Source organism: Anabrus simplex, chromosome X (assembly GCF_040414725.1).
Source record: "Anabrus simplex isolate iqAnaSimp1 chromosome X, ASM4041472v1, whole genome shotgun sequence".
Classification (NCBI taxonomy): Eukaryota; Metazoa; Arthropoda; class Insecta; order Orthoptera; family Tettigoniidae; genus Anabrus; species Anabrus simplex.
Window position 1 is genome coordinate 170,354,528 of NC_090279.1, and position 26,762 is coordinate 170,381,289.

The following is a 26,762-nucleotide window of genomic DNA, read 5'->3' on the forward strand; positions in this document are numbered from 1 at the left end:
TATGAAAAGGGGAGGGCATATACATTTCTGGTAAGACCGGCAAGACCACAATATGAGTATGGCTTCGGTGTATAGGCACCCTCGCGAGGTTTACTTGATTCGAGAACTGGAAAATAAATAAATAAATAAAAAAATAAAAATCCAAAGTCAATTTATTCTGGCTGATTTCCGAAAAAAGAGTAGCGTTACCAAAATGTTGCAAAGTTTAGGCTGGAAAGAATTGAGAGAAAGGAGACGAGTTGCTTGTAGTACGGTAGCACTTTTGTACGTACCTAATTAAATGCGACGGATGTTATTTATACCGTATCTGAGATTTCTCTCAGTTGATGAAATGGAAAATTATCCCTCTGGGATGAGAATTAAAACAATATTTGTAGAATTAATCTATCCCTGAGATTTATAAACTAAACTTAAAAAAAAAAAAAAAAAAGTTTCAACTGAGCTGAAATAACAAAGTGGTACAGTTCCTACTTAGCCAAAAATAGTCCGCCTTTCGGCAGGTGGTGTTTTGTTCCTTTTATTTAATTTCACAAATAGGCCATAGATTGCGGTGGTGTTCCATATACCAAAGAGTTATAATAGTAAAGATATTTGTACTCATGTGTTGTGAGTACTGTATTTAATTTACTAATTACATGTAGAGAAATGTCGATTGTCCATTTGTCACCAATTCGTAAATATATCTTTTCGTAGTTAATTGCAGTTTATACGACATTCATGAAATGTTTTGTTGAAGTGAAATTTGGAGAGTGACTTGATCGTAGTGTATTATCTTCCTGTTCAAAGAACTTCATATTTTTAGTTCTCGGTTCTACACGCCGACATTTTCTATTTTTGCATCAGTGGGGTTCTAAATGTTCGAATTTATTTATGATTAATTCTATAGAATGCTTCCCTTTTGACATTTTAATTGTTTATTTAAGACACAGAACCACTGTGTCGATTTAGGTTTTAAGTGGTGTGAGTGTTGTGCGTATGTGAGCGAGTGTATTGACGATAAAGATAATCTGTGATAAAAACAGTAGTCCGTTGCGGAATAGAATAATATTACGAATAGTATAATACGAAAAGACAATGTCTTCAGCATTGGTGGTGAAGGATCAAGAAAAACGGGATTCAGCGAGTGAAAGTGAGTACATATTTTGTCAATAACGGTTTTATTGTGGTTGCCATGTAGGTGAAACTAGAGCACCAAATACGTCAGCTGTCATGTTTGTTTACAATGTTAATGGCCTCCAGTACTGGTTGAAAATCCAACCATAAACATGACAATTACTATTCCTTATGTAGTATTTCGTGAAGAAGCTTTGAGTTGAACGGTAGTGAAGAGAGCTTTAGTTTTTGTTGTGATTCGAAACGTAAACAAAGAAGGTTAGTACAGCATATTGCAAAGTGAAAAATGTACTGCTATGTACAGGTTTGTGTAGGTTTCTTGACCTTGTGGCAATTAACCGAATGGGGTTATATTTCTTCATTTATTATTATGAGGTATTAATGCACGAGAATTTTACGTGACTGATGGCGAGTCGTTTATCTACATGTTTAGTCATAATGGTTTTATACTGTTGTTTCTTTTGTAAGCTTCTTTAGCTGGCTTTCCAGTGAATACGATGGAATAAATATTATTATTCTCCTTTTTTAAAATCTCATGATACCGTATTTGATATTTGACATTCAAAATATTGCAACTTGGCAGCGTTGTTTTCTACTATCCTCACATTCCTTTTAACTGACGCTGCGATGATCGAGACAAAATATGACTGTAGATAAATATAACCTAGCATCATTTGAAATTCCGTAACATAGTAGGCCTACGTCAGACGTTTCGTCGAATAAAGTTAATTCTGTGTTAATCTTTTAGTGTAATTTAATAGCCAGTTGCGAGTTTATTTTCTTTCAATTGTGCGCTTGCTTTCAAATTTAGGTCTACAGTAATTTGGAATATTTTGAAGGCTACCCGTTCGGTGATGAACATCTACAAATGAGTTTAAAACGTTCTAGTTACATTCATAGATAGCATATAATAATGACAATATTAATGTAAGAATTGTGCACAAGTGTGCATAATAGGAGAAATATCACATCTTGCAATGGGAACTGATTGAGTTTGTTCTTTTCATGCAGTTGGTAATATGACATCTGTCACTTGGCAGGTTGCACAGATCACATACGCAGTCCTGTTGAGGTTCATGGAACGTTTTGTTTTTACATATTTTGTGATAATAACCGTGCACCGTTAATCCCATTGTCAAATAACGAAGGTCTTTTTTTTTTTTTTTTTTCTAGGGGCTTTACGTCGCACCGACACAGATAGGTCTTATGGCGACGATGGGATGGGAAAGGCCTAGGAGTTGGAAGGAAGCGGCCGTGGCCTTAATTAAGGTCCAGCCCCAGCATTTGCCTGGTGTGAAAATGGGAAACCACGGAAAACCATTTTCAGGGCTGCCGATAGTGGGATTCGAACCTACTATCTCCCGGATGCAAGCTTACAGCCGCGCGCCTCTACGCGCACGGCCAACTCGCCCGGTTAACGAAGGTCTTGTTTGGGTCCTGTCCATGACCGATCTAGCATTGCATTTGCAGTGTAAATCTCGGGCCATATGGTTTTCCTCTTCTGTTGTCTTTCTTGTACAACTTTTGCCTAGTTAGTCGTGAATGGGAGCAAGAATCTTATTCGTAGGTCCTCCAACAAGAAAGTCTCTTTCGTGAGTTCATATACTGATCTTGATGGACTATATTTGAACTTTAAGAAATGAGCCTTTGTTTTCTCTAGATTCTTCCCTTGGTTGCTGCTGTAGCTCTCTCCATAATGTGTATTCTAAACGACTTTGTTGTTGGTTGGAGGGTTACTCCCAGGTACGGTACCTGAAGGAGTTCACAATTTCCAATGGCTTCTTTTTTCTCAAGATAATGTCTTCTTTCGATCTTCTTCCACCTTTTCTAAACACCATTTGGACGGTTTTCTTTTGATTTACTTCCATTTTAATTCGGTCCACTCATTTTATAAGGAGGTTAAGTGATCTTTGTAAGTCGTTTTTGTTTGTTGAACCAAGGGTCATGTCGTCAGTATGGATATACAGTGATGTTGTGTTGTAGGTAAAAATATTTGTGCTGTGTCAGATGTGGCAATGTTGAAGAGAAGCGGGCTAAGGGGGTCACCCTACAGGACTCGTCTTCTTTGAGTGATTTCTCCAGATGATGTGACTGAGTCATCTATCCTGATTATGTTGTAACACAATATGTTTCTAATCAGGATATTAATATTGGTGCCTGTTCCCATTTTTCCTAGTTTTTCTGAGAGTATTGGTTTATCAATGCTGTCAAAAGCTTTGGTGTAGTCTATAAAGATCACGTAGAACTTCTGTTTCGGCATGTGAAGTGCTTCAAGGATGTCGTCTAAAAGGTTTTGTACAGCTTGTAGGCAGGAGCGCCCTTTCCTGAAACCGTATTGTTGTTCAGGGATCAGAGGGTCTGCAACTTGAGTGACTCTTTTTGTTACCTCTGTATGAGTTTGGATCGTCCCTTGAACCTTTGCCTTTATAGAGTAGTTTAACTGTTGATTATCTCCAGCTGCTCGGCAGGTCTCCTGTTTCGAGACATTTATTTTTTTTTTAAATTTTTTTTTGCTAGTTGCTTTACGTCGCACCGACGCAGATAGGTCTTATGGCGACGATGGGACAGGATAGGGCTAGGAGTGGGAAGGAATCGGCCGTGGCCTTAATTAAGGTACAGCCCAGCATTTGCCTGGTGTGAAAATGGGAAACCACGGAAAACCATTTTCAGGGCTGCCGATAGTGGGGTTCGAACCTACTATCTCCCGAATACTGGATACTGATATAAATGTTCCGTTATTGGACATTATAAATTTTCCAGCTAACTCATTCTTGGTTGCCAGCGTTTCGCCCTCGTGTGCTAGGTTGGGCTCATCAGTTGGTACCTAGCACACCTACCAATACGCTGGCTAGTGCATACCGTGGAGGCCACTGCGTAGGCTAACTGGAGCCACCGGCAGTGCCAATGCACTAAGAGATTTTGTCTCATTATCAAAAATTGATGCCTGCTTGGCCATCAGATGACATAGATATTGATTCCCATAGGGAATCTGAAATATTAATCCTGAATGAGTAAATTTATAATACCAATATAAATGGTCCGTTATTGGACATTATAAATTTTCCAGCTAACTCATTCTTGGTTGCCAGCGTTTCGCCCTCGTGTGCTAGGGTGGGCTCATCAGTTGGTACCTAGCACACCTACCAATACGCTGGCTAGTGCATACCGTGGAGGCCACTGCGTAGGCTAACTGGAGCCACCGGCAGTGCCAATGCACTAAGAGATTTTGTCTCATTATCAAAAATTGATGCCTGCTTGGCCATCAGATGACATAGATATTGATTCCCATAGGGAATCTAAAATATTTGTCCTGAATGAGTAAATTTATAATACCAATATAAATGGTCCGTTATTGGACATTATAAATTTTCCAGCTAACTCATTCTTGGTTGCCAGCGTTTCGCCCTCGTGTGCTAGGGTGGGCTCATCAGTTGGTACCTAGCACACCTACCAATACGCTGGCTAGTGCATACCGTGGAGGCCACTGCGTAGGCTAACTGGAGCCACCGGCAGTGCCAATGCACTAAGAGATTTTGTCTCATTATCAAAAATTGATGCCTGCTTGGCCATCAGATGACATAGATATTGATTCTCATAGGGAATCTGAAATATTTGTCCTGAATGAGTAAATTTATAATACCAATATAAATGGTCCGTTATTGGACATTATAAATTTTCCAGCTAACTTATTCTTGGTTGCCAGCGTTTCGCCCTCGTGTGCTAGGGTGGGCTCATCAGTTGGTACCTAGCACACCTACCAATACGCTGGCTAGTGCATACCGTGGAGGCCACTGCGTAGGCTAACTGGAGCCACCGGCAGTGCCAATGCACTAAGAGATTTTGTCTCATTATCAAAAATTGATGCCTGCTTGGCCATCAGATGACATAGATATTGATTCTCATAGGGAATCTGAAATATTTGTCCTGAATGAGTAAATTTATAATACCAATATAAATGGTCCGTTATTGGACATTATAAATTTTCCAGCTAACTCATTCTTGGTTGCCAGCGTTTCGCCCTCGTGTGCTAGGGTGGGCTCATCAGTTGGTACCTAGCACACCTACCAATACGCTGGCTAGTGCATACCGTGGAGGCCACTGCGTAGGCTAACTGGAGCCACCGGCAGTGCCAATGCACTAAGAGATTTTGTCTCATTATCAAAAATTGATGCCTGCTTGGCCATCAGATGACATAGATATTGATTCCCATAGGGAATCTGAAATATTTGTCCTGAATGAGTAAATTTATAATACCAATATAAATGGTCCGTTATTGGACATTATAAATTTTCCAGCTAACTCATTCTTGGTTGCCAGCGTTTCGCCCTCGTGTGCTAGGGTGGGCTCATCAGTTGGTACCTAGCACACCTACCAATACGCTGGCTAGTGCATACCGTGGAGGCCACTGCGTAGGCTAACTGGAGCCACCGGCAGTGCCAATGCACTAAGAGATTTTGTCTCATTATCAAAAATTGATGCCTGCTTGGCCATCAGATGACATAGATATTGATTCCCATAGGGAATCTGAAATATTTGTCCTGAATGAGTAAATTTATAATACCAATATAAATGGTCCGTTATTGGACATTATAAATTTTCCAGCTAACTCATTCTTGGTTGCCAGCGTTTCGCCCTCGTGTGCTAGGGTGGGCTCATCAGTTGGTACCTAGCACACCTACCAATACGCTGGCTAGTGCATACCGTGGAGGCCACTGCGTAGGCTAACTGGAGCCACCGGCAGTGCCAATGCACTAAGAGATTTTGTCTCATTATCAAAAATTGATGCCTGCTTGGCCATCAGATGACATAGATATTGATTCCCATAGGGAATCTGAAATATTTGTCCTGAATGAGTAAATTTATAATACCAATATAAATGGTTCGTTATAGGACTGGATACTGGCCGCAATTAAGCGACTGCAGCTATCGAGCTCGGTAGACATTTATTTAGGAGGCATTGCCATATGTTCGCAAGTAATATATATGATGCAGTGGTGTATTCATTGAAGATTCAGTCAGGTCCGGCTGCTTTGTATTTTTACATGAGCAGTAGTCTCTTCAATTTCACTTTGTGTGATTGGACTGTGCTCTCTTGTTGTCGATGGTGGCGGAGGAGGGAAGGCTCTCAGTACACTATCAGGATTCAGAATATTTTTGAAATGGGTTTGCCAAGTCTCTATCTGTGTGGTGGGTGGTGATGGGAGTTTTCTTTGCGTCAGGGCTCAAATGGGTCTGCTGCAGCGCTGTTGGCTAATTTCCGAGCTCATTTTCTAAATGTTCTTTGTGCTTCTCCTTTAGGAGGGATTTATAGTTCTCTGTAGAGAATAGTGATGTATGTCTTGCTGTAGTCCTGTTAGTCTCGTCCGATGTAGTGCCCGCAACACTTGACTGGATGATCTCCTGTAGTCTTAGGCCTGCAGATGAAACATCCCGATGTACCATTTGTTGTATTAAGTTGATTTCCTCCTCTTTTCCTGCCAGGGTTTGAAGGTCAAGCTTTCGTGAAGCTCTGGTGGACCTTTCCCGGTGTGGACGATGTTTACTGAGATCAGTGCTAAATCTGGTAATGATTGGGACATGTTTTCTGAGTGGAGCCACGGCGGATGTATAATCTACCTTCTGCTGTATCACGTGTAGGTTAAGCCCTCTATAGAAAACGAGATCAATCGTGCTACTAGCATTCAGCGAAAAGTAAGTTTTCTGGCCAGCTTCATTTGTGAGTATCCAATTTCTTCCAGAGCTTCTATTAGAATCCTACTCCTTTGTACTTCTTTATTTATATGACAGTTGAAGTCACCCACCATGATTTGGGCCTGTTGATGAGATTGCGCTCATAATAGTCTCCAGAATTGTTTCTACTTCAGTATTTGGTTTGAAATAAAACTCTAGAAGTGTTATGGTTCCAGTTTTCATCAGTACGAATTCTTCATAAACGTTTCTTGAGATGACTTGTCTCATCTTCGGACTGATGTAGCATGATGTTCCGCCATATGGTCTCCCTTGACCTCCTTGTTTCACTACCGAATGAGCTGAGTATTTTCCTTTGATTTCTATTGAGGTAGTAATCATCGTTTCAGTCAATATTAATACATCGTAGCTATTTATTGTATATTTAGGGAATGGACTAGGCCTAATGTGTTTCTCAGGCCTTCCACGTTCCAAATAATCATTGTCAAGTCAAACAATGTGGTGTCTTCTTGTTGTTGGCTGGTAACTGGTAGTCATTGGACATTCTTGCTCATCGTTGAAACGTATTAGAACTCTTTGATCAGGTCTTCTAAAGCGGTAATAACACATTAGAACGTTTCTTGGCCAGAAAAGTGGGTCTTTTGTTTTCTCCAAGTCTTCAAAATTGATACCAACCGTGAAAGTCTTGTATTGCCCTTTCGATTCTATCTCCTCATACAATATTTCTTTTGTAATACCACCCTCTCGTAGATATGCAAAGATATTTTCAGCTTTGGTTTCTTCGTGCAGTCTCCCTATAAACAACCAGGCTTTGAGTGGTGCTGCTTTCATCTGAGTGTTGTCCTTTGTTCCTATTATTTTTTTGCTTCCTCGTTTTATCACCTCCATCCATTTGTTATTTTGAGTTCTAGGGCCAGATTCCTCACAGGCATCTTGGAAACCTCAGTTATTTCTTTGTTTGTTGTTTCTTTGATTTGGCTCTATTGAACTTCGCACACAGTTTTCCTCACATGTCATTTCATTGGAGGGCTTTGCTGGTGGGGGATCAGTACGGTGATTTACATCAGGGGTCGATACTGATGTAATTCCTGTCTTTATAGCTTCTTGGATGTCTTCCATCATCGTTTCCATAATGGTCTTCATTTGCATTAATACATTCTTTGTCACTCCCTCTTCTATGTCGGTCATGCAGAGGAGTTTTGGTTTACACTCTGAGCATAACCATGTGTGCTTGCAATTCTTCCATTTCATTACGTCTCCGCAACATTCTAGATGTTGCCATTTATGGCAGTATTCACATTCTATTGTGTCTTCATTATTTACTTTCATGTTGCAACTGCTGCATTGAACTAATTTGGTTGTTTGTTCATTGACTATTGCTGTGATGTTTCCGAACTTCACGTGGGATATGCAATAAATTAATTTTTCCTGATGTACTGGGATATATTTTGTTCACAATTTTCGGGGGATATGCGAGTAGATTATGTCACTTGTTGCCCTCGAATATTCCATGTTTGGTAATGACAATATTCAAATGTTATATGCTCTTCAAGATATTTATTTACCATAACAGTTGTCCCAATGTTCATCATCATCATTTCCCTTTGTCCAGCTGTAGCCGGGTAGGGGTAAATATGGTTCCTCTCCAATTTCTTTGGTCCTTCCACCACTCCTCCTCCAACTCTGTGTCCCAGTCCAGGTTTCTTTCTATAATACTGCGTTGGATTGTATCCTTCCATCTGAATCGTGGTCGTCCACGGCCTTTCCTTCCTTGCATTTGCATTTCCATCACCTCGATAGCTGCAGTCGCTTAAGTGCGGCCAGTATCCAGTATTCGGGAGATAGTAGGTTCGAACCCCACTGTCGGCAGCCCTGAAAATGGTTTTCCGTGGTTTCCCATTTTCACACCAGGCAAATGCTGGGGCTGTACCTTAATTAAGGCCACTCCTAGCCCTTTCCTGTCCCATCGTCGCCATAAGACCTATCTGTGTCGGCTCGACGTAAAGCAACTAGCATCACTCATTTCCTTTACGTGCCCAAACCGTCTTAATCGGCTCCTTTCTATTCTATCATTCATTTTTTCCACTTCGATTTCTTCCCGGATTTTCTCATTCCTTATTTTGTCTCTTCTACTCTTCTGTTCTAAAGAACTTCATTTCGGATGCCTGTATTCGACTCTCATCCTTCTTTGTCATTGTCCAAGTTTCTGCTCCGTAAGTTGTTATGGGTACGTAATACATCTTGTACATTGTATCCTTTGCTTCCAATGGCACATCTTTGTCCCATAACATGTTTCTTACACTATGATAGAAACAACTTTGAGCTTGAATCCTCTAATCTCAGCATGCAGTCGAGCATTCTCCATTAATTCACTCCCCAGGTATTTGAACGTTTCCACTACTTCCAGGGGCTTGTCTGCAAGTCTGATCTGACCTTTGCCTTCTTTCTCCCCTGTAGCCATAACAAGAGTTTTACTCTTTTCTACACTTATTTTCAATCCACATTCTTCGATCTTCCCATTCACCACCCAATGTTATCGGTTTTTAATTATTATTATTATTTTCTTTCCCAGAGAGATAATCCACCTGATAGTTGCCCCTAATAGGGTTTGATATACTACCTCAGAAATTCCTGCCCATTTCCAAAGTTATTTCAGGTGTCAATAGAGAAAGCAAATGTTGTAACCTCAAGAAAAATGACAGTACGTAAGTTATTGGGTAAGGAAAGGACTGTAGATGAATGCCATCCCCCTCCTCCTTATCCTCCATAGTATTTATCCTGCGTAATTTCAGGGTCTGCTGTTTTGCATTCCCTTGCTTCTTAATATGGTCTTGTGCTGTGTCAGGAGAAACTTGCACTGTCTTCCTGCAAGCTATCGGACCAACGATATAAATGTAGTGCTGTTCTGAAGTAGTGTATTGGGCTCTCTCTCTCTCTCTCTTTTTTTTTTGTTTGTTTTAAATGCTGTTTGTTCGGGGCATTGACCCATGTGGATCTTTTGCTTCTATTGTATTGGGCTACTTTGTCTAATAATTCTACTGGCAGCAAAATATCTGCAGTGTTGTAATTTGGTTTGAGTTATCAACAAAATCTGCTAGACCAAGAAGTGGAGAATATTGCTATTAATGTTATTTATCATATTGTTTTTGATGTGAAAGAATGGGAAAAATAAATTAAAATAACTTTCTAGTACTTGCAATCATAACTCTAACGGGATTGGTAAAGAACAAGGGAGGTCATTCAGAGCAGCTAGTCTTAAGTAAAACACTTGTCATATCGGTTGGTGCAATGTAGTTGCTACTGTGAATTTTTGTGAGAGCTGTTCCTATTAGGGATTTATATAATATCTGTGTGATTGTCTTGAAGAGTAGTGCATCCCATTTCGTCCTCAATTGTTTATTTGTCCAACCCTTGCCCCGTTTTTCTACGGGGTTGGGTATGAGGTGAGATGAATCGCTGTCGTGGAGGGTTTTTATGACCAGATGCCCTTCCTGATGTCAACCTCATCAGAGGAGTTAATGAGATGAAATGGATAGTGTGATATATGATGGTAGGAGGGGAGAGGGTAAAACCCTGTGCCGGCACAGAGCCTACTCCTCTCGAATAGTACCAAGGGGTCTGCTCAAGTCTTAACGTCGCCATTCGACAGACGAATCACCATCAACAGCGTTATGTGCCCTCACTCCATATGAGCACTGCGTAGAGGTTTGGAATTTTATCCAGGCTTTTAGCTCGCAATGTAGTGATTAGAAATTGTATACCACCACCAACTCCCTGATTCTTCTATCAGATCAAATCTACAATACTGAAAGTTAAAACTAATTCCAAAATCGATCCACTGACTAGAATTCAAAAAGACTACAATGAACAATGATTTTAAATTCATATTCATCCATTCATTCATTCTTCATCATCACGTTTTGAATTCTTTTCAGAGAATCGATTGTGGACTTTTAAATTGTCATTACATTTACTTTTAAATTGTCATTACATTTTGTCTCATTTCGTACCATGAGGTGCCGATGACCTAGATGTTAGGCTCCTTTAAACAACAAGCATCATCATCAGCATCATCAATGCTGGTCGAGTGCTGGATGTATTACAGCAAAGTGCTTGGTGGGAGACAGGCTCACAGCACGGGCGACCGGGCGAGTGACAATCCCCGGCATAAAAATAACAATGTCCTTGTATAATGAAGATATCCTGCTGCTATTTACTGGAGCATACTAAGAACTTCTAAAGGGAAGAATCTCGAAGAGGAATGAAATAGAACTAGAATTTTGTGGCATAAGTGCAATGATAGAAAGGAAGTGGACTAATCAATAATAACAACACAAAACTTTGTCATTCATGAGTATTATATAAGAATTATTTTTGTTTCACAGTTGGTAATGAAGTAAATCTGCTGAATTCATATCAGCTGATAGCAGTGTTCCTTTACCTGCCTATTTGGAAACTGTCAGTAGTATATCATATTTTAATATAAAGGTAAAGTTACTTCTTAGGAAGGGTTGGTAGGTTCTCAGAAGTAGCATTGAACACTTCTGTCTCTTTTACTTGTCATATGAATTTATAGCAAATATTATATTAAAAATAGCATTTACAGTATTAATTATTTGAAATATAGTATTTACTAGCAATAATCAATTTTATTTTATTAGCCCTATTTCAGAGGGGTAGGTAAATGAAATTTAAATATTAATCCTACCGGTATATGGAGAGCTGCATCAAACCAGTCTATGGACTGATGACCCAAAACAACAACAACAACTGGTACATCAATTAACTTACATAACACCGAGCAAGTTGGCCGTGCGATTGGGGACACGCAGCTGTTAGTTTGCATTCGGGAGATAGTGGGTTCGAATCCCACCGTCGGCAGCCTTGAAGTTGGTTTTCCACGGTACCCCGTTTTCACACCAGGCAAATGCTGGGGCTCTACCTTAATTAAGAACACAGTCACTTCCTTCCTGCTCCTAGCCCTTTTTTATCCCATCGTCGCCATAAGACCTATCTACTGTATGTCGGTGCGACATGAAGCAAATCGTAAAAAATAAAAAAAGAACATGCATCTTCCAAACCCCTGTCATTTACATTTTAAGGAGGGAAAAAAATCACTGGTTGAGACAACCTGTGACGAGAGTTCACTTGCTGTAGGGATGGCTAGTCTCTTTCTGCTCCCCCTCATGCATAGAACACATTTTCTACCCATCCAAATACTGACCACATGTAGTTTTGCTAAACACAGAGCTGTCATGCAATCAGCATTTCAATTGAAACATAGACTGGTGTCTATAAACATACACTGTGTGTACTGAACAGCACACACCATCATAGCGACAGAATACCGGTACTGATAACAGTTTGTGAGAATCCTCTGAAAATCATCTTGACCGTTCAGGCTCCTGTCCTACGCTTGATAAGTTCCGTTATACTTTTCACGTAGGATACTGGTTACTAGTTGAACCATTTTACCGCAGCATCACAAACTGCTTGGTTGGCGGTGAAATGCTTATTATCAAGGGCCTTCATCGACAGATAGACCAAAGTCATGTTATATAACTTTGAAGATTTTCAGACTGTCGAAACTCAACCAAGATGAATAAACTCAAAACTACCTGAAAAAGAAAACATTTAATTAATGACAGAATATGCCCAAAAAAGAAAAAATTAATTAATAATAGAATGACGTATTTCATTCTTGAAAGAACATAATCAGATTCTATAAAATCACACTCTTACTTAAAGAATTTGTTAATATTATGAACGTCTTAATAAATGTGGAATGCTTATCTCCATGATGCACTCCATCTATTGTCCTTCCTCTTTATGTCAGCTGCCCAGAGTGAACTGCGGCTTCTACATTCACACAGATATTATTCACAGTGGAAGAGATCTGGGCTGTAAGGCATGTGATGCATAAGACTCCAGAAGAAACAACGCAGAGTATCTGTTCTGGCATTGCTAGCATGTGGACGTTCGATATGGAGCATAAGCTCACCCCTTGAAAAATTTCCCGTCATTTGTGACATCGGCTGATAGCCTCTCCAATTGCACTGGTTATGTCAATGAACAATGTGAATGGGACTTTGCTAGTTGAAATAGATAACTTCACCTTTCTTTGCTTTTGATGAAAAAGGTTATCTCCTTTCTTGTCTTATCGTCTTGGTTATTGCCTTGAAATCATGGCATGAGGCTTTGTCACAATTCCCAGTTTTCCACCAAGACGTGTTGTCTGTCCGATTGGTATAGGACGTGGATGTCGCTTGCATAACTCCATCTGTATCTTCATCTTTACTGCTTCTTTCTGTTTGTTGGTGAGAAGCCAGGGTACCCATTTGGCACACAGTTTCTGCTATGGTACCTCAGTTCCCTGTGCACAGTGTTGTGTATGAATCTGACACTGAGATTGACAGCCGTTGACACCTCTTATATGGTTTTATGGCAGTTGGTCGTCACCATTATGCTTGTAGCCCATATTTTTCTGTCATGTAGGTTGCCATCCAGGTTGTGGGAGATCTGCTATGCATACCAGTCCACACTGAAACTAGAACTGTGCTACGTTCTAAAAGTGTGTCCCCATTCACGACTTGTACTCAGTCGAAGATTTCACTTGTTGAAGCTCTTTCTTTACTCATAACTTGAATCACATCACATTGTACTTGTCGGATATGTCCTTTACACACTACTTTTTCTTATTTTTTTCCCCCTCAAAATTTTTCATCTTCTTGGTAGACACGTCTCAGGCCATCCAAGGTCCGTGAGATTACTACGGAGACTAAACCAAATAATGCTGCCAACTTTTTGCTATCCCATCAACTATTGCAGGTTTGCCTGCTCTGTCCGTTCGAATTGGACACCCCTTAACAAGTTATCTACCAAATTGTTTCTGATGTAGTTCTCGTGATACTTGACGATAATCAGCCATAGATTCTACACCATGTTCAGAGCTACTCCTAATGTATGAAGGCTATTTTCTAATTAAGGGCCGGTTGTCGGTATGTTATAAAATCACGTTTGTCGTTTAGCACATGGCTTTGACTTCTGACATACCCTGCACACCAAACACAGGCTTCTTGCAACATTGGTACTGTGTTGTCACTCTGTGGCGTATAATGGAATTCATTAGGTTGACCGCTGCATGTTAAATACAGTCAGTATTCGGATCTCGACAGCAAGGAATGTGCCACCAGGAGAAATTCATCACCAGATCTGTGAAATGTATGGCCCCAACGCTATGAGTGATGAAGCAGTCTGTTAGTAGACAAAGTAATTATAGGATTGTTCTTGACGACCCACGCTCTGTAGGCCATCTCTGATTAGTGACGATATTGTGTTTGAGGTTTACATACCCTTCATGCAAACAGACTGCTCATAATATGTCAATGCAGTTGGTGGGTTTCGAAGATGCTAACGGGGGAACACAAGAGCTGTGCCAGTTCTTTGACATTTTTTACATGGTACCATGAGGAAGGTGATGCATTATTGGACCACATCGTCATGGGGGATGAGACATCTGTGTTCCACATGACCACTGAATCCGAGCAGCAACCAGTGGAGTGGCGTTGAACATCATCTCCAACGGTAGTGAAATTCGGACAGAATTACTCAACTCACTAAATTATGGGAACTGTGTTTTGGGACAGATGTGATGTTCTGCGAGTGGACTTCATGCCACCAGGGACAGCAATCGGTGGAGCTGTGTATTGTATCATCTTGACAAAACTTCGCTGCCCAATCGATAATAAACACTGTGGCCTTCTCTGTGCTGGAGTGTTGTTACTTCATGACAGTGCAAAACTTCAGTCTTTTTTTCACCACCTCTTCCTTCATCTGAAAAGGTTCTTCGCCACAAGCATTTCCCCACTAATGCAAAGGTGAAAGCAACGGTTCAGGCATGGCTCTCATTGCAGATGGCAAACTTCTATGACAAGAGTTTACAAAAACTCCCCTCAAGATACAACAAATGTTTGAACAAAAGTGGAGCTGAACACATCATCATCATTTTCTTAAGTCAATACCTTGTCTGTGCTCTGTCCTCAGCTTCTGGTTTCATTTCTTATTAGGTACCATAATTAAGATTCTGTGCCATGTCTTGAAGGAATTTTTCCCTCCATCGTCCTCAGCCTTTCTCCCCCGTGAATTTTCCTTGGATCAGGATGAAACATAAATGGCCCAAAAGTATTCAATACCGGTTAATTTTTACTTTATTGCAAAACAGTCCTTTAAAAATAGCCCTCATACTGTAAATAGAAAACAGCTAGGCCAAAAGCTGCCCTCGTCTTGTCCTTCAGACACTCCCAGTGGTGTAGTGTGCCAGGGACAGGATAGACTGTGTAAACAGGATTTGAAATAAATTTAAAAAGTTGGGAATTTTGTAATATAGTCAGTAGACAAATTTTATTTCTATTAAATTGATTAAATTGGATCATCATGTCTATGATTTTATTTTCCCCTGGTGGATTTACGTCGCACCAACACAGATAGGTCTTATGGCGACAATGCAATAGGAAAGGGCTTGGCGTGGAAAGAAGCGGTCGTGGCCTTAATTAAGGTACAGCCCCAACATTTGCCTGGTGTGAAAATGGAAAACCACGGAAAACCATCTTCAGGGCTGCCGACAGTGGGATTCGAACCCACTATCTCCTCGATGCAAGCTCACAGCTGTGCGCCCCTAACCGCACGGCCAACTCGCCCGGTATTATTATTGTCATTATTATTAAAATCAACTTGGATTTTAAAATAAAATATTAATAGAGTAGCTTTTCTTCCATCTCCTCTTGTTAAGTTTCTGTTCTGTTCAAGGGAACAGATATATGAGACTTGGAACTTCAAAAACACAGACCAGTCTCTGGTACTGACTCAATTAAATTGATTAGATTGGATTATCATCGCCGGCCCCGTGGTGTAGGGGTAGCGTGCCTGCCTCTCACCCGGAGGCCCCGGGTTCGATTCCCGGCCAGGTCAGGGATTTTTACCTGGACCTGAGGGCTGGTTCGAGGTTCACTCAGCCTACGTGATTAGAATTGAGGAGCTATCTGACGGTGAGATAGCGGCCCCGGTCTAGAAAACCAAGAATAACGGCCGAGAGGATTCGTCGTGCTGACCCCACGGCACCTCGTAATCTGCAGGCCTTCGGGCTGAGCAGCGGTCGCTTGGTAGGCCATGGCCCTTCAAGGGCTGTAGTGCCATGGGGTTTGGTTTTGGTTTTAGATTGGATTATCAATGCGCAGGTCGCCTACGGGGTCACATAGAAAGACCTGCACCTGGCGAGCCGAACCCATCCTGGGATATCCCGGCACTAAAAGCCATACGACATCATACCTATCTATTATTATTATTATTATTATTATTATTATTATTATTATTATTATTATTGCTGTCATTATCATTATTATTAAAATCAACTTAGATTTTAAAATAAAATATTAATAGAGTAGTTTTTTCCCCATCTCCTATCGTCAAGTTTCTGTCCTTTTCAAGGGGACAGATATGTGAGACTTGGAACTTCAGTCTCAGGTGCTGAATCTTATGCCTCTCTTGCTAGTCAAACAAACCTGTCTTTCCTCAATATGCTGGTAAAACTTTAAGGCGAAAACCTGTATAACTTGTACTTGTTTGAGATTGCGAACCTTCCAGTTTCATCTCTACTGCACTACTGCATGAACTGACTCAAGATTGCCTAAGTACGTGGCACCAAATGATAATGTAACATTGTGGTGGTGGTGGTGCTAACATGTCCTTTCCTACCTGATCCTTCAGAACTTGGATAAAATCTTATCTTATCTGATATGTAGTAGCAATGGCTGGCTCGGTGAGGAAAGCAACGGGAAACTACCCCACTCCTCATTTCCCTCGTACACCTCTTCAGTGACGCCTAGGCTATTTATGACAGCTGTTGGCGGAGCTGCAGAGGATCAAACCAGCCATCGGGCTGAATACCCAACATACAACATACATATATTTTTCTGTTGTTAAAGGAGTCTGATCCTCAAAATAAATACATATTGCCATTTTTATATATTACAAAAGTGTTGTGTACCATAGAGAATTGTTTTAAAATAGGTTAACTAGAAGTGATAAGCTTTGAAAGTACGCCTATTAATCAATCTCCGAAATATTCTTTATTATACGGTAGTAAAAAATTGAATCAGTTGATGAAATGACTCTGTACATAAACATGGCGAACAGAATTATTTTATTGTGGAATGCATGTGGTATATGTATACAGGGTCAATTTTGGAAGGACTGAGCAAGTTGGCTGTGCAGTTCGGGCCGCGCAGCTGTGAGCTTGCATTCAGGAGATAGTGGGTTTAAATACCACCAGTCCTGGAGATGGCTTTCCGTTGTTTTCAGTTTTCACACCAGGCTGTACCTTAAGGCCACGGCCGCTACCTTCCCAATCTTCTTTTGCTGAACACGTTCATTATTTTAGTCCGATGTTAAACAAGTAGGAACCGGGCGAGTTGGCTGTGCGGTTAGGATGCGCTGCTGTGAGCTTGCATCCGGGAGATAGTGGGTTTGAATCCCACTGTCGGCAGCCTTGAAGATTGTTTCCCATTTTCACACCAGGCAAATGCTGGGGCTGTACCTTAATTAAGGCCACGGCCGCTTCCTTCCAACTCCTAGGCCTTTCTTATCCCATCGTCGCCATAAGACCTATCTGTGTCGGTGCAGTGTAAAGCCACTAGGAAAAAAAAAAAAAAAAAAAAAAACAAGTAGAAAAAAAAAAATTGGAAAGTGCACCAACAATTTAAGGACCACCAACCAGTGGTCGAGCCCACTGTAGCTCAGCTATCTCCTCCGTGTGACCAGTTCCAGGTAGTATATAAGAAAGAATGCTTAATACTAATTATTCAATATTAAATTACCTTTTCCCCCTGATAAAAGTCTAAAGAAGTGAGGTTGTGTAGTTATTTGTAGTAACCCTGTCTTAATAAACATAATAATCCTGCATTACTTTCACCCATTGTATGAGCTGTTGTGGAATCTTGGTGAAACCACACCTATGCTTTCTTTACATCTGCTGTCTTCTCAAAGAAAGAAAAACATTTTGCCAAGTATAGCCAACAGTTAATTGCTTCTGTGGAGAAGGTTGGTCGTATAGTGTGATTTCCACAAGTAACACACCACATATCCTGTGTCAGCAGAGAATTATTTTGTATGACCAATACCTTTTTTTAAAATTTACACTTTCTTGCTTAGAGTAAAACAGCTCACATTGGAACAAAAGAAAGTTTCTGGTCTGTTTCACCATCATGAATTGAATCCAATGACAGTAATGTTGTCCTGTGGTTTTAGTTCATTCTCTGGCATGTTTTTATTCAGTTTCAGCTTTTATGATTTCCTAACAATTCAGATAGGCATTGCTGAACAATTGGCCTGTGAGATTTCTGAAAGTTTGCACAGATTTCGTTCAACTTCTCCTATGTTTCAGCTTGGCGTTTAAAGGTCTTGTTGAGAAATGTTCATATTTCCCTTACTTTCTCTACTAGGCTGTGAGTTGTTCTGATTCTGTTTGGAACATGAACACCCAGGAATTTACCTTCATATTTCTTGTGGACTCATCCAATATTCTGTTCTTCTTGTTTCTTTCACTAAATAATCATACTCGTAAATACAGTATTTTACCAGGCTGAGTAGTTCATACGGTAGAGCCCTGGCCTTCTGAACTCAAGTTGCATGGCTCATTCTCTGCTCTGTCCAGTGGTATTTGAAGGTGCTCCAATATGTTAGCCCCCTGTTGGTAGGCTTACTGGCATGTAAAAGAACTGCTGTTGGACAACCTCATGGGCTTGACCATTCTGTCTCATTAGTGTTGAAACAGGATGATTGCCCAGTTGTACTGCCTCTTAAAGCAATAATCACCACCACCATTTTTTTAATATTACATCATTGGTAAGCAACTGGCAGAGCAGAATTAGTCAATAAACATCACATAATTGGTGGTTTCACATGGATTGAATCACTACATATATCCAGGCCTGAGGGAGTGATATGGCATACTAAGGCCAACACACATTATGTACTACTACAAACTCAAGTCTCATTATTATGACCACCAGCTAGTAGAATAATCTCCATGTGCAAGCGTACTTAATAATAAGGTGCTGGTAGATTGTTTATAGTTATCTGAAGTTGTGCTGCCGGCAGTGCTTTCCACAACTGCTGCAGAGTATGTGGTGTTGGATCCATAGTCTAGCTCAGTTGGGTTCAAGTCTAGTGAATCTGGGGTCTAGGGAAGCAATTATTGAAAGCGGTTTCAGGTTGTGTGATCTCCGCAGTTTCTCGCCTCACACAGCTCGTCAACAAAGGCAAGCTGCCCGGCATGATACTGCCTCACAAATTGAAGCCTTTTCTGCCAATGCACCTCTTTTAGCATAGGTTCAGTAACTGTTCATTTGCTTTTGAGTTCCAAGCACAGGAGAGTTTGCCAAACTATTGTTTTGGACTTGCGTCTGGTAGTCCCTGGTTCATTTCATATGTGCGGTGCATGACAGTCGGCCCTTACGCATCTTCGTAGCTCACTTTTCACCCTTGATAGCAGTGGTACTTCGCAGTTTACCTGTTGGTTATCCACACTGGTACCCTGTGTCCAATCACGAGGGGATGATGAATGTAAACAGTTTATGGCTCTTCCAGGAATACCAACATCCTTGACCCAAAAGCCAATAATAATCCCTTGTTTGCAAGTTGGATGAATTGCAGACATCCAATCATACACTTTATATACCGTTCATCTCCATAGCGTAACAATTAATGTTATTAGCTGCTGTCTGTGAGGCATGAGTACGATTCCCAGTACCGTCGAAGATTTAAGAATGGCAGGTGGGCTGGTATGTGGTTAAAATGGTACATGCAGCACACCTCCATTAGGGGTGTTCCTGGAAATAGCTGCACTAACACAAGTTCCCCTTTTTACTTTATATACTCGGTGGACAGTACTTGACACATGATATGGGCAATGCACGGCATTGTCAGATGTTGGAAATTATCATAATTACATGACTCAACTGAGTATTTCCATATCTGTAAGTTCCTTGTAATAATTTACTAAGTTGCACATCCACGTTACCATTCAGTACATGAAGGTCCACAATGTCGTGGATAATTTTGAATGTTATCATGCCTGTTAACGTTAGATAGTCTTTTTGGCCAAATTTCTACATAGTTTGATTTTTTTAGTAGTGGTAACTAATTATTGTCCAGATACATAACGTACATACAAGGTTCTAGGTTTTATGGGCCTTTGATGTGACCACCATTGTTGTGTAGAACATGTTCCCAGTGACGCGGAAGCTTGTGGATACCATCAGCACTGCCTATTTCTGGATGGTAGCAGGAGAGTGATTGATTGCCTGCCAAACATCTTCAGTTCTTTGGAAGTGAATCCCATGCAGTGGTTACTTCATCTTAGGGATTAGGTTGAAATCGCTGCGACATATATCCGGAGAGTATAGGGGTTGGTAGAGCACTTCCCAGCTGCAGCGATGGGTGGGTTAATCTTAAAGTGTTGTAGCTTTCTTCTAGACGGTTCACAGATAGTACAATAGTACTCTGCATTAATGGCCTGCTTTGGGTGAATGGTATGCTATACAGTAACACCATCCCAGTCTTAGGCAAAAATCACCGTTGCTTTCACACTGGTGGGGGTCTGCTGAAACGTTGTTCTTCGCAGTGACCCTTAATGGCGCCACTCGGTTGATTGGTGTTTCAGCTTTGGTTCATAATATCTTGCTCAGGTCACATCAGTAGTAATGATCCGTTATAAGAAGGGCTCTCCCCCGTGTTTATACTCCTGCAAGTGAGTATGAGCAGTGTCATATCTTAGCCATTTCTGCATTTTCATTAAATCATGTGGAACCTACCTTGAGGCACTTTTTTTTTTTTTGCATTCCCAGACATTCTTTTAAGATGCAAAGCACAGTTGAAGGTGTCTATCCAGAATCTTGGGCTAGCTCACGAATTATGGAGTTCTGATTTGTCTTTGCTAACGTGGACATGGTCTGCATGTCGTCATAGCTTGCTGGTGAATGACCAGACCGAGGCATGTTGAACACATTTTCACGTTCTCTGTAGGGTCTTACCCACCTTGCTACTGTTCGGTAACGTAATGCTGATGTGCCGCAAGCCTCTTGGAGTCCTTGGTGACACTCGTGCATTGCGACCTCTAGCACATCCAATTTTTATCCAGCTCCTCTGCTATTGCTTTGAGAACATTGGGACTGTATTCTGTTACCACATGCTTACAACTTCTCTGTTCCTGTTATCACTGTGCATGGTGGGAGAGGGGCATGTTCATTTGCTTTGAGGGAGGGCAGGCTTTAACCTACTTGTGGTATAAACAACTTTGCATGGCTCCTTTTCACAGCAGCGCTACAGCATTATTGCCACTATTAAAATATCAGTCTATGTATTATGAATATCTTGGGTTGTGCTGTTGAATCAGACTGTAACAACTTGTTGTTCCATGAGTCTTTGGAAATCCTTAATTTTCTCTGAATTTGAATTTAGAAACACTTTCAGTAGTTTAAACTGAGCCCCTTTAGGAAGTATTTCAGGCTCTTTCTATGATTTTTGTTTGGCTCTATAGAATTTTAAATTGATTTAATTACCAAACTAGTTGATTCTAGGTTATGTGGGGATGGTGGGTTGAAGCCCTGCAAGCTCTTGATTGGGTTCATGTCAGTACTGTTGGCACCAATCGTGTGTTGATGTGGGAAAAGATATGATACTCCACACTATGATAGACGTTGAACACATTCTGGACTGAATCCCTCTCCCTCTTGTTGTGTGCATGTATTGCTTTTTTCTTCACAGATACTGGAGGTGGGATCATCACTAGAGCATATCTGAAAGAAAGACTATCAGAAAACACAGTATAGTCTTGACATTACTTACGTTTACAGAATAAAAATTAACTGAAGAAGAAGTGTTGCATGATTTGAGAACAAAATTTGCTTCAAACTTACAAGTTTTTATATTTCTATATTGTAAAGCACATTTACCTTATCCGGCCAATTGGAATAGTCTCTGGTCCAGCCCGACCTCTTCTTAGCTATGGCAGGGGTAATATTCACCATCTTTCTTGATCTCCATGCAGCCAGACCTTCATTATACAGCTGTCTCCTCACAGTTCTGAGTGCTACTTCTATGCCATTCTTGACCAATGACTTGCTGAATTCTGTCCTGGTTGCTCTGTGATTACTTCTGAAAAGACTGAGGAGTTTCATGGTTATTTATTCATGTCAGAAGCACTTACAATGATTGAAGGCAGAAATCAGCTTCACCCCCAGTTTCATGGTAGTCTTGCACTAAACTTCTTCATTCTGCCACATTTGTCAATATGATGAGGTTCATAAACCACACTTTCATCTTTCCTAGTTGTTATTTTGGTCACAGATTTTTGTGATATATTCTCTTTATTGCAGTGAATAATGCCCTTCGTCCATGGGCGCCCATAAGGTAGTTTGTAGGGAGGGGCTAGACCTGGGGGTATGTAGTATTTTTAATATTTTGGAAGATGAATTTTGACTTGTATTCCGTGGTAGAATACCACACACGGCTCCCCTACCACTTCTACGTAATACCAAATTTTAAACCATTTTCTTGAAATAAAAACAGCTGACTATATTAGAATTTTTCCTTTCCCTGAGAGCTAGGTGGGGGCCGCGTCCCCACCTTGCCCCCGGGTATGGACGCCCATGCCTTCATCAACAAGAGCTCTTACAATATCAATTCTTCTGCGAGACATATTTTTTCTGCCCATAACAGCAGTTTTTAAATCTCTTCTGAAATGTTGAACAAATTAATTGTTTTATTATTAGTCTATCATAATATTGCAGTGATACAAAGAAAGAAACTAGAATGACCTACATTATGTGTTATAAGTTACACTCTGCAAAAATGCAGGCTTCTGTGAAAATACCATTCTTGCCAAGACTGCATTGTCTTTTATCATGCTGGGTGAATTCATAACATATGAAATATTAATGGGATCTGTTTTGTGAACTTTGAAAACTACAGAATGATAAACTTAAAAAACTTTAAAATCGCATGTGTTGTAATTTGTCTCATCTTTATTCTCCCTGTCTTTTATGAATAATATTGGGTATAACTTAAACTACTTAAAAATTGGAATTTATTCATGGAGCATTGAGACATTGAAAGTAACTGGTTTCTATGTGAAATTATTTGTAATGGTTTTGAGATAGGATTATAAGTTTGTACAGTCTATAGTCAGTATTAAATAATGTGATGGTGGGTGTTACAAAAGCTTTTGGAGTTGTGGTGTAGCAAGAGTCCCACACATTTTGTGAAAGGCAGCTTGTTGTAAAGCATTATATTTTATGAAATGTGCTCCATTTTACATGGCATAAACTCAAAAGACGGTTAATTCGTGCATTCTGAACTACGAAAGCCTTCACAAGAACATTTAAAATATAATAGAAATGTTTAAAAACAAACGTACCCCACTTTTTGGTAATTTTAAATATGTCACAGCAAAACATAAAGGCAAATAATAATAGACCCAGTAAAAAACACCTAAAATACTAAAAAATAACAACTCCGAAAAACCATATATTAAGAATATTACAAGAACCACCTAACATGAAACTCCAAAAAAGAGAATCTTTCTGCTTTTTCTAAAAATTTAGAAGAAAAGCTATGATAATTTCTTTGATACGTAGGCTACGTCTTTTATAAAGAGTTTAGAATCGATAAAAGAATCACAATTACTGGAACATTCAAAACAAATTTACTTCGAAATCCTTATGGGTTAGAGTGCACAGTTGTCCTTATCACAGGATATAATATTTTTTCATGTAAACACAGTAAGAATACTTTCCGCAGGACCACTGAAGGAGAGGGGATGACCGTGTACCGTTACTCAGGGAACGTACGTTCCCTTTTGATACGTTAGTAATCCGTTCGGCCTAATTCTATAATTGTTTTTTGTTTTATTTTGTACTGCGTTTCCAAATTACTTTGTTGAATAAATAATTTCGTTTTTATATTTTAAAATTCTCTTCTTCTTATTTGTTCAGAGAGGATGATTACCTCGTTGTACTTCCTCTTAAAACAAAAATCACCACCACCTTTGTCAGCCGTCCCAGAGACGTATGATACCAATTGACGGTTTAAAGTTCGCGGCACTTACCGCATATGAGACCTGTTGCAGCATGCGGCAGTTTTCCGACTGCGCGTTTCGGGAAGTTGAGAGTATAAAGATCGCTTCCCCGTGCTCTCGTATAACCTAGATCAAACAAGGCTGAATCTCCTCGGTTTCTGCACCCCCTCCCTCAATCGCCGTTGTTCACAAGTGAACTAAATCAGAAGAAATTTAAAAGACGGAGACACAAGATATTTAAAATCATTCCCTTATTAGGTGGTATTTGTTGATACAACTGTAGTATTATCTGACAGATACCAGCGCCAGTTGTGTGAATACACCTCTTTAGTCAGAAACAAGCGTATTTAATTTGTATGCGAGATCTCTCTCTCTACCTCGCTAGTGACTTAAGTATCATACCTCCTTTGAGATTGTCTCACGTGAAGCATCTCATGAACTCCGAATACGGAATCTTGGCCTAGTCATGGCCGTCCATTAACAGCTGCTAATTTCAGATAGCAACCAGCCATTATGATATAGCCTCCTCGGTTGCTAGGTAACATTGTCTGGCCATCCATTCATACCTTACATTACTGCCTGCGCGGTTGCTAGGACACCCGGTCAAAGAAGTCGCCCGGAGTATAGCTGAACGAGACGCTATGTTCCATGGGATGATGGCGAATGTCGTACTCGACTGAACTAATTAAGAAGGAAGCAGCACATTACAATAGCTTCATAAATTGCAGTTTCTACCCTTTTATGCCTGATCATTTTTGCCGTATGAGCTAAGGCTACGGAAGTTGTTGACGAATTAGGATTTTATTTCTAAGCCCATCAACGGCGAGCATTCCCGACATAGATATATTACAGTCGTTCCGGTGACTATTTCACTGTCATGGTGGTGCTTGTGTTTCGTGTCAGGCTCCTTGGCTGAAGGGCGTTTGGTACACAGTGCCCGGGTTCGATTCGCGACCGGGTCGGGGATTTTCGGTTAATTCCTCTTCCCATCTTAATACACGTTACATGTCTTCATTTACGTAAACCACATCACCTTGCCAATCACCACAGAAACGTGCAATAGTGAACACAGCATTGGCGTAAGGAAGGGCACCGGCCATAAACTGGCTTAACATACATTTGTGCCGACCACACATAATTGAGAAACATATCGGGAAAAGGTTGTAGTTCTCGTGATAGTTTTTATTCGTTCTTTTTTAATCCGTTTACCCCCCAGGGTTGTTTTTTTTCCTCAGACTCAGTGAGGGTTACCACCTCGAGGGCAGTGTCCTGGAGCGTGAGACTGGATCGCCACGAACCTACTACGCTGGCGTAGCATGGGGAGAGGTGATACTCCCACGTGGCGCATCCCAGGTGGCGGATAGGGGGGTCCTAACCGGCTTACCGGCGGACTTGAGGGAAATAAAATACCTCTCGCTGACCAAACACACAACCCCCTGTGGGTGGGGGACGCAGACGAAGAATACACCCACGGTATCCCCTGCCTGTCGTAAGAGGCGACTAAAGTGGCGACCAAGGGGTGATTGGATTAGAACCATGAAACTACTTGTGATTAGTATCACCACGCGGGGAACATCATGGGTCGCTATTATTTGCGCGTATTACTACGTTAGGTACGAAATAGGTTTGTGATTAGTAGCAGTCAGGAGCACCGTGCGGTCAGGCTTTTACGGTACCTGTGATTAGTAGCATTATATGAGCGACACCAGGGTTCTGGCTTGCCTATGATGAGTACCCACTGTATAAGGAACACCACGGGATAGTACGAGTCCCTGTGGTTAGTACACTTACGTGATGGAAACCATAGGTTTGCGTTGCCTGTAAATGGCGCCGCTATGTGTGAAACACCATAGGTCTGTGTCACCTGTGCGAATTTCATTACCTGTGAGTAGTACCATAATGTGTGAAATACCGCGAGTCTACGATACTTTTGATTAGTACCGCACCATGTCAAATACCATGGTTCTACTTTCCAAGCGATAAGTACCATTATGAGAGGCCGATAACCTATATTTTGGACCCCTTTAGCTTGCAAGCATCATCGATGCAGTATTGAGCTATGGAAGCAGTTCCTTGGTCAGTATTACTCTTGTTCTCCGTCAGTTTCTGAGACTGAGGCATTGCGGGTCGGATCCACTGATTGTTTTAACTTCATATCCATCCGTTCATTTTTAGTTCTCACGTTTTGAATTCTGGTCAGTGGAGGATTTTGGACTTTTATTTTGTCATTGCATTTCGTACCATCAGGGGCTGATGACCTAGATGTTAGGCCCTTAAAACAACAAGCATCATCATCATTAGACTGGATCGAGGCGTACAACTGGGGAGGAGGACCAGTACCAGGATCTGGAGAGATAGACAAGGACTAGGGAAGGAAGCGGCCGTTGCCTTTATTTAGGTATCATCCGGACATTTGCCTGGAGAAGTGGTAAACCAAGGAAAACCACTTCGAGGGTAGCCGAGATGGGAATCGAACACCCCTCTACTCAGTTGACCTCCCAAGGCTGAGTGGACCCCGTTCCAGCCCTCGTACCACTTTTCAAATTTCATGGCAGAGCCGGGAATCGAACCCGGGCCTCAGGGGGTGACAGCTAATCACACTTAACTACTTCACCACAGAGGCGGACATATGATTGTTTTTTATAAGGGGCCAAATTGAGTGGTCATCAGCCGCTATTGAAGGGCTCTCACGAGAGGTAAGTTATCAAAGTAGCTTCTACTAATGTGTGATGCCCTTTCAGTTGAGCTTGTAATGCTTTGTGATACATTTTTAGGTAGCCTTTCCTCTTTCGTTCTTTTATCGATAGGGGAGTGATTTTATTTCCACGAG

At 40.9% G+C, this 26,762-nt stretch overlaps 1 protein-coding gene across 3 annotated transcripts in view; it reads left to right on the forward strand.

Annotated features, from left to right (window-relative positions):
• Window positions 1-841: 841 nt before the first annotated feature.
• The window catches only part of LOC136886364 (eukaryotic translation initiation factor 4E transporter), a 427,031-nt gene continuing 401,110 nt past the window's right edge, over window positions 842-26,762 (forward strand). For all 3 annotated transcript variants that reach the window (XM_068230726.1, XM_068230727.1, XM_068230728.1), the window contains exon 1: window positions 842-1,129. In XM_068230726.1, coding sequence (XP_068086827.1) covers window positions 1,075-1,129 — 55 coding nt within the window. In that variant the 5' untranslated portion in view covers window positions 842-1,074. The remainder of the gene's footprint in view (window positions 1,130-26,762) is intronic.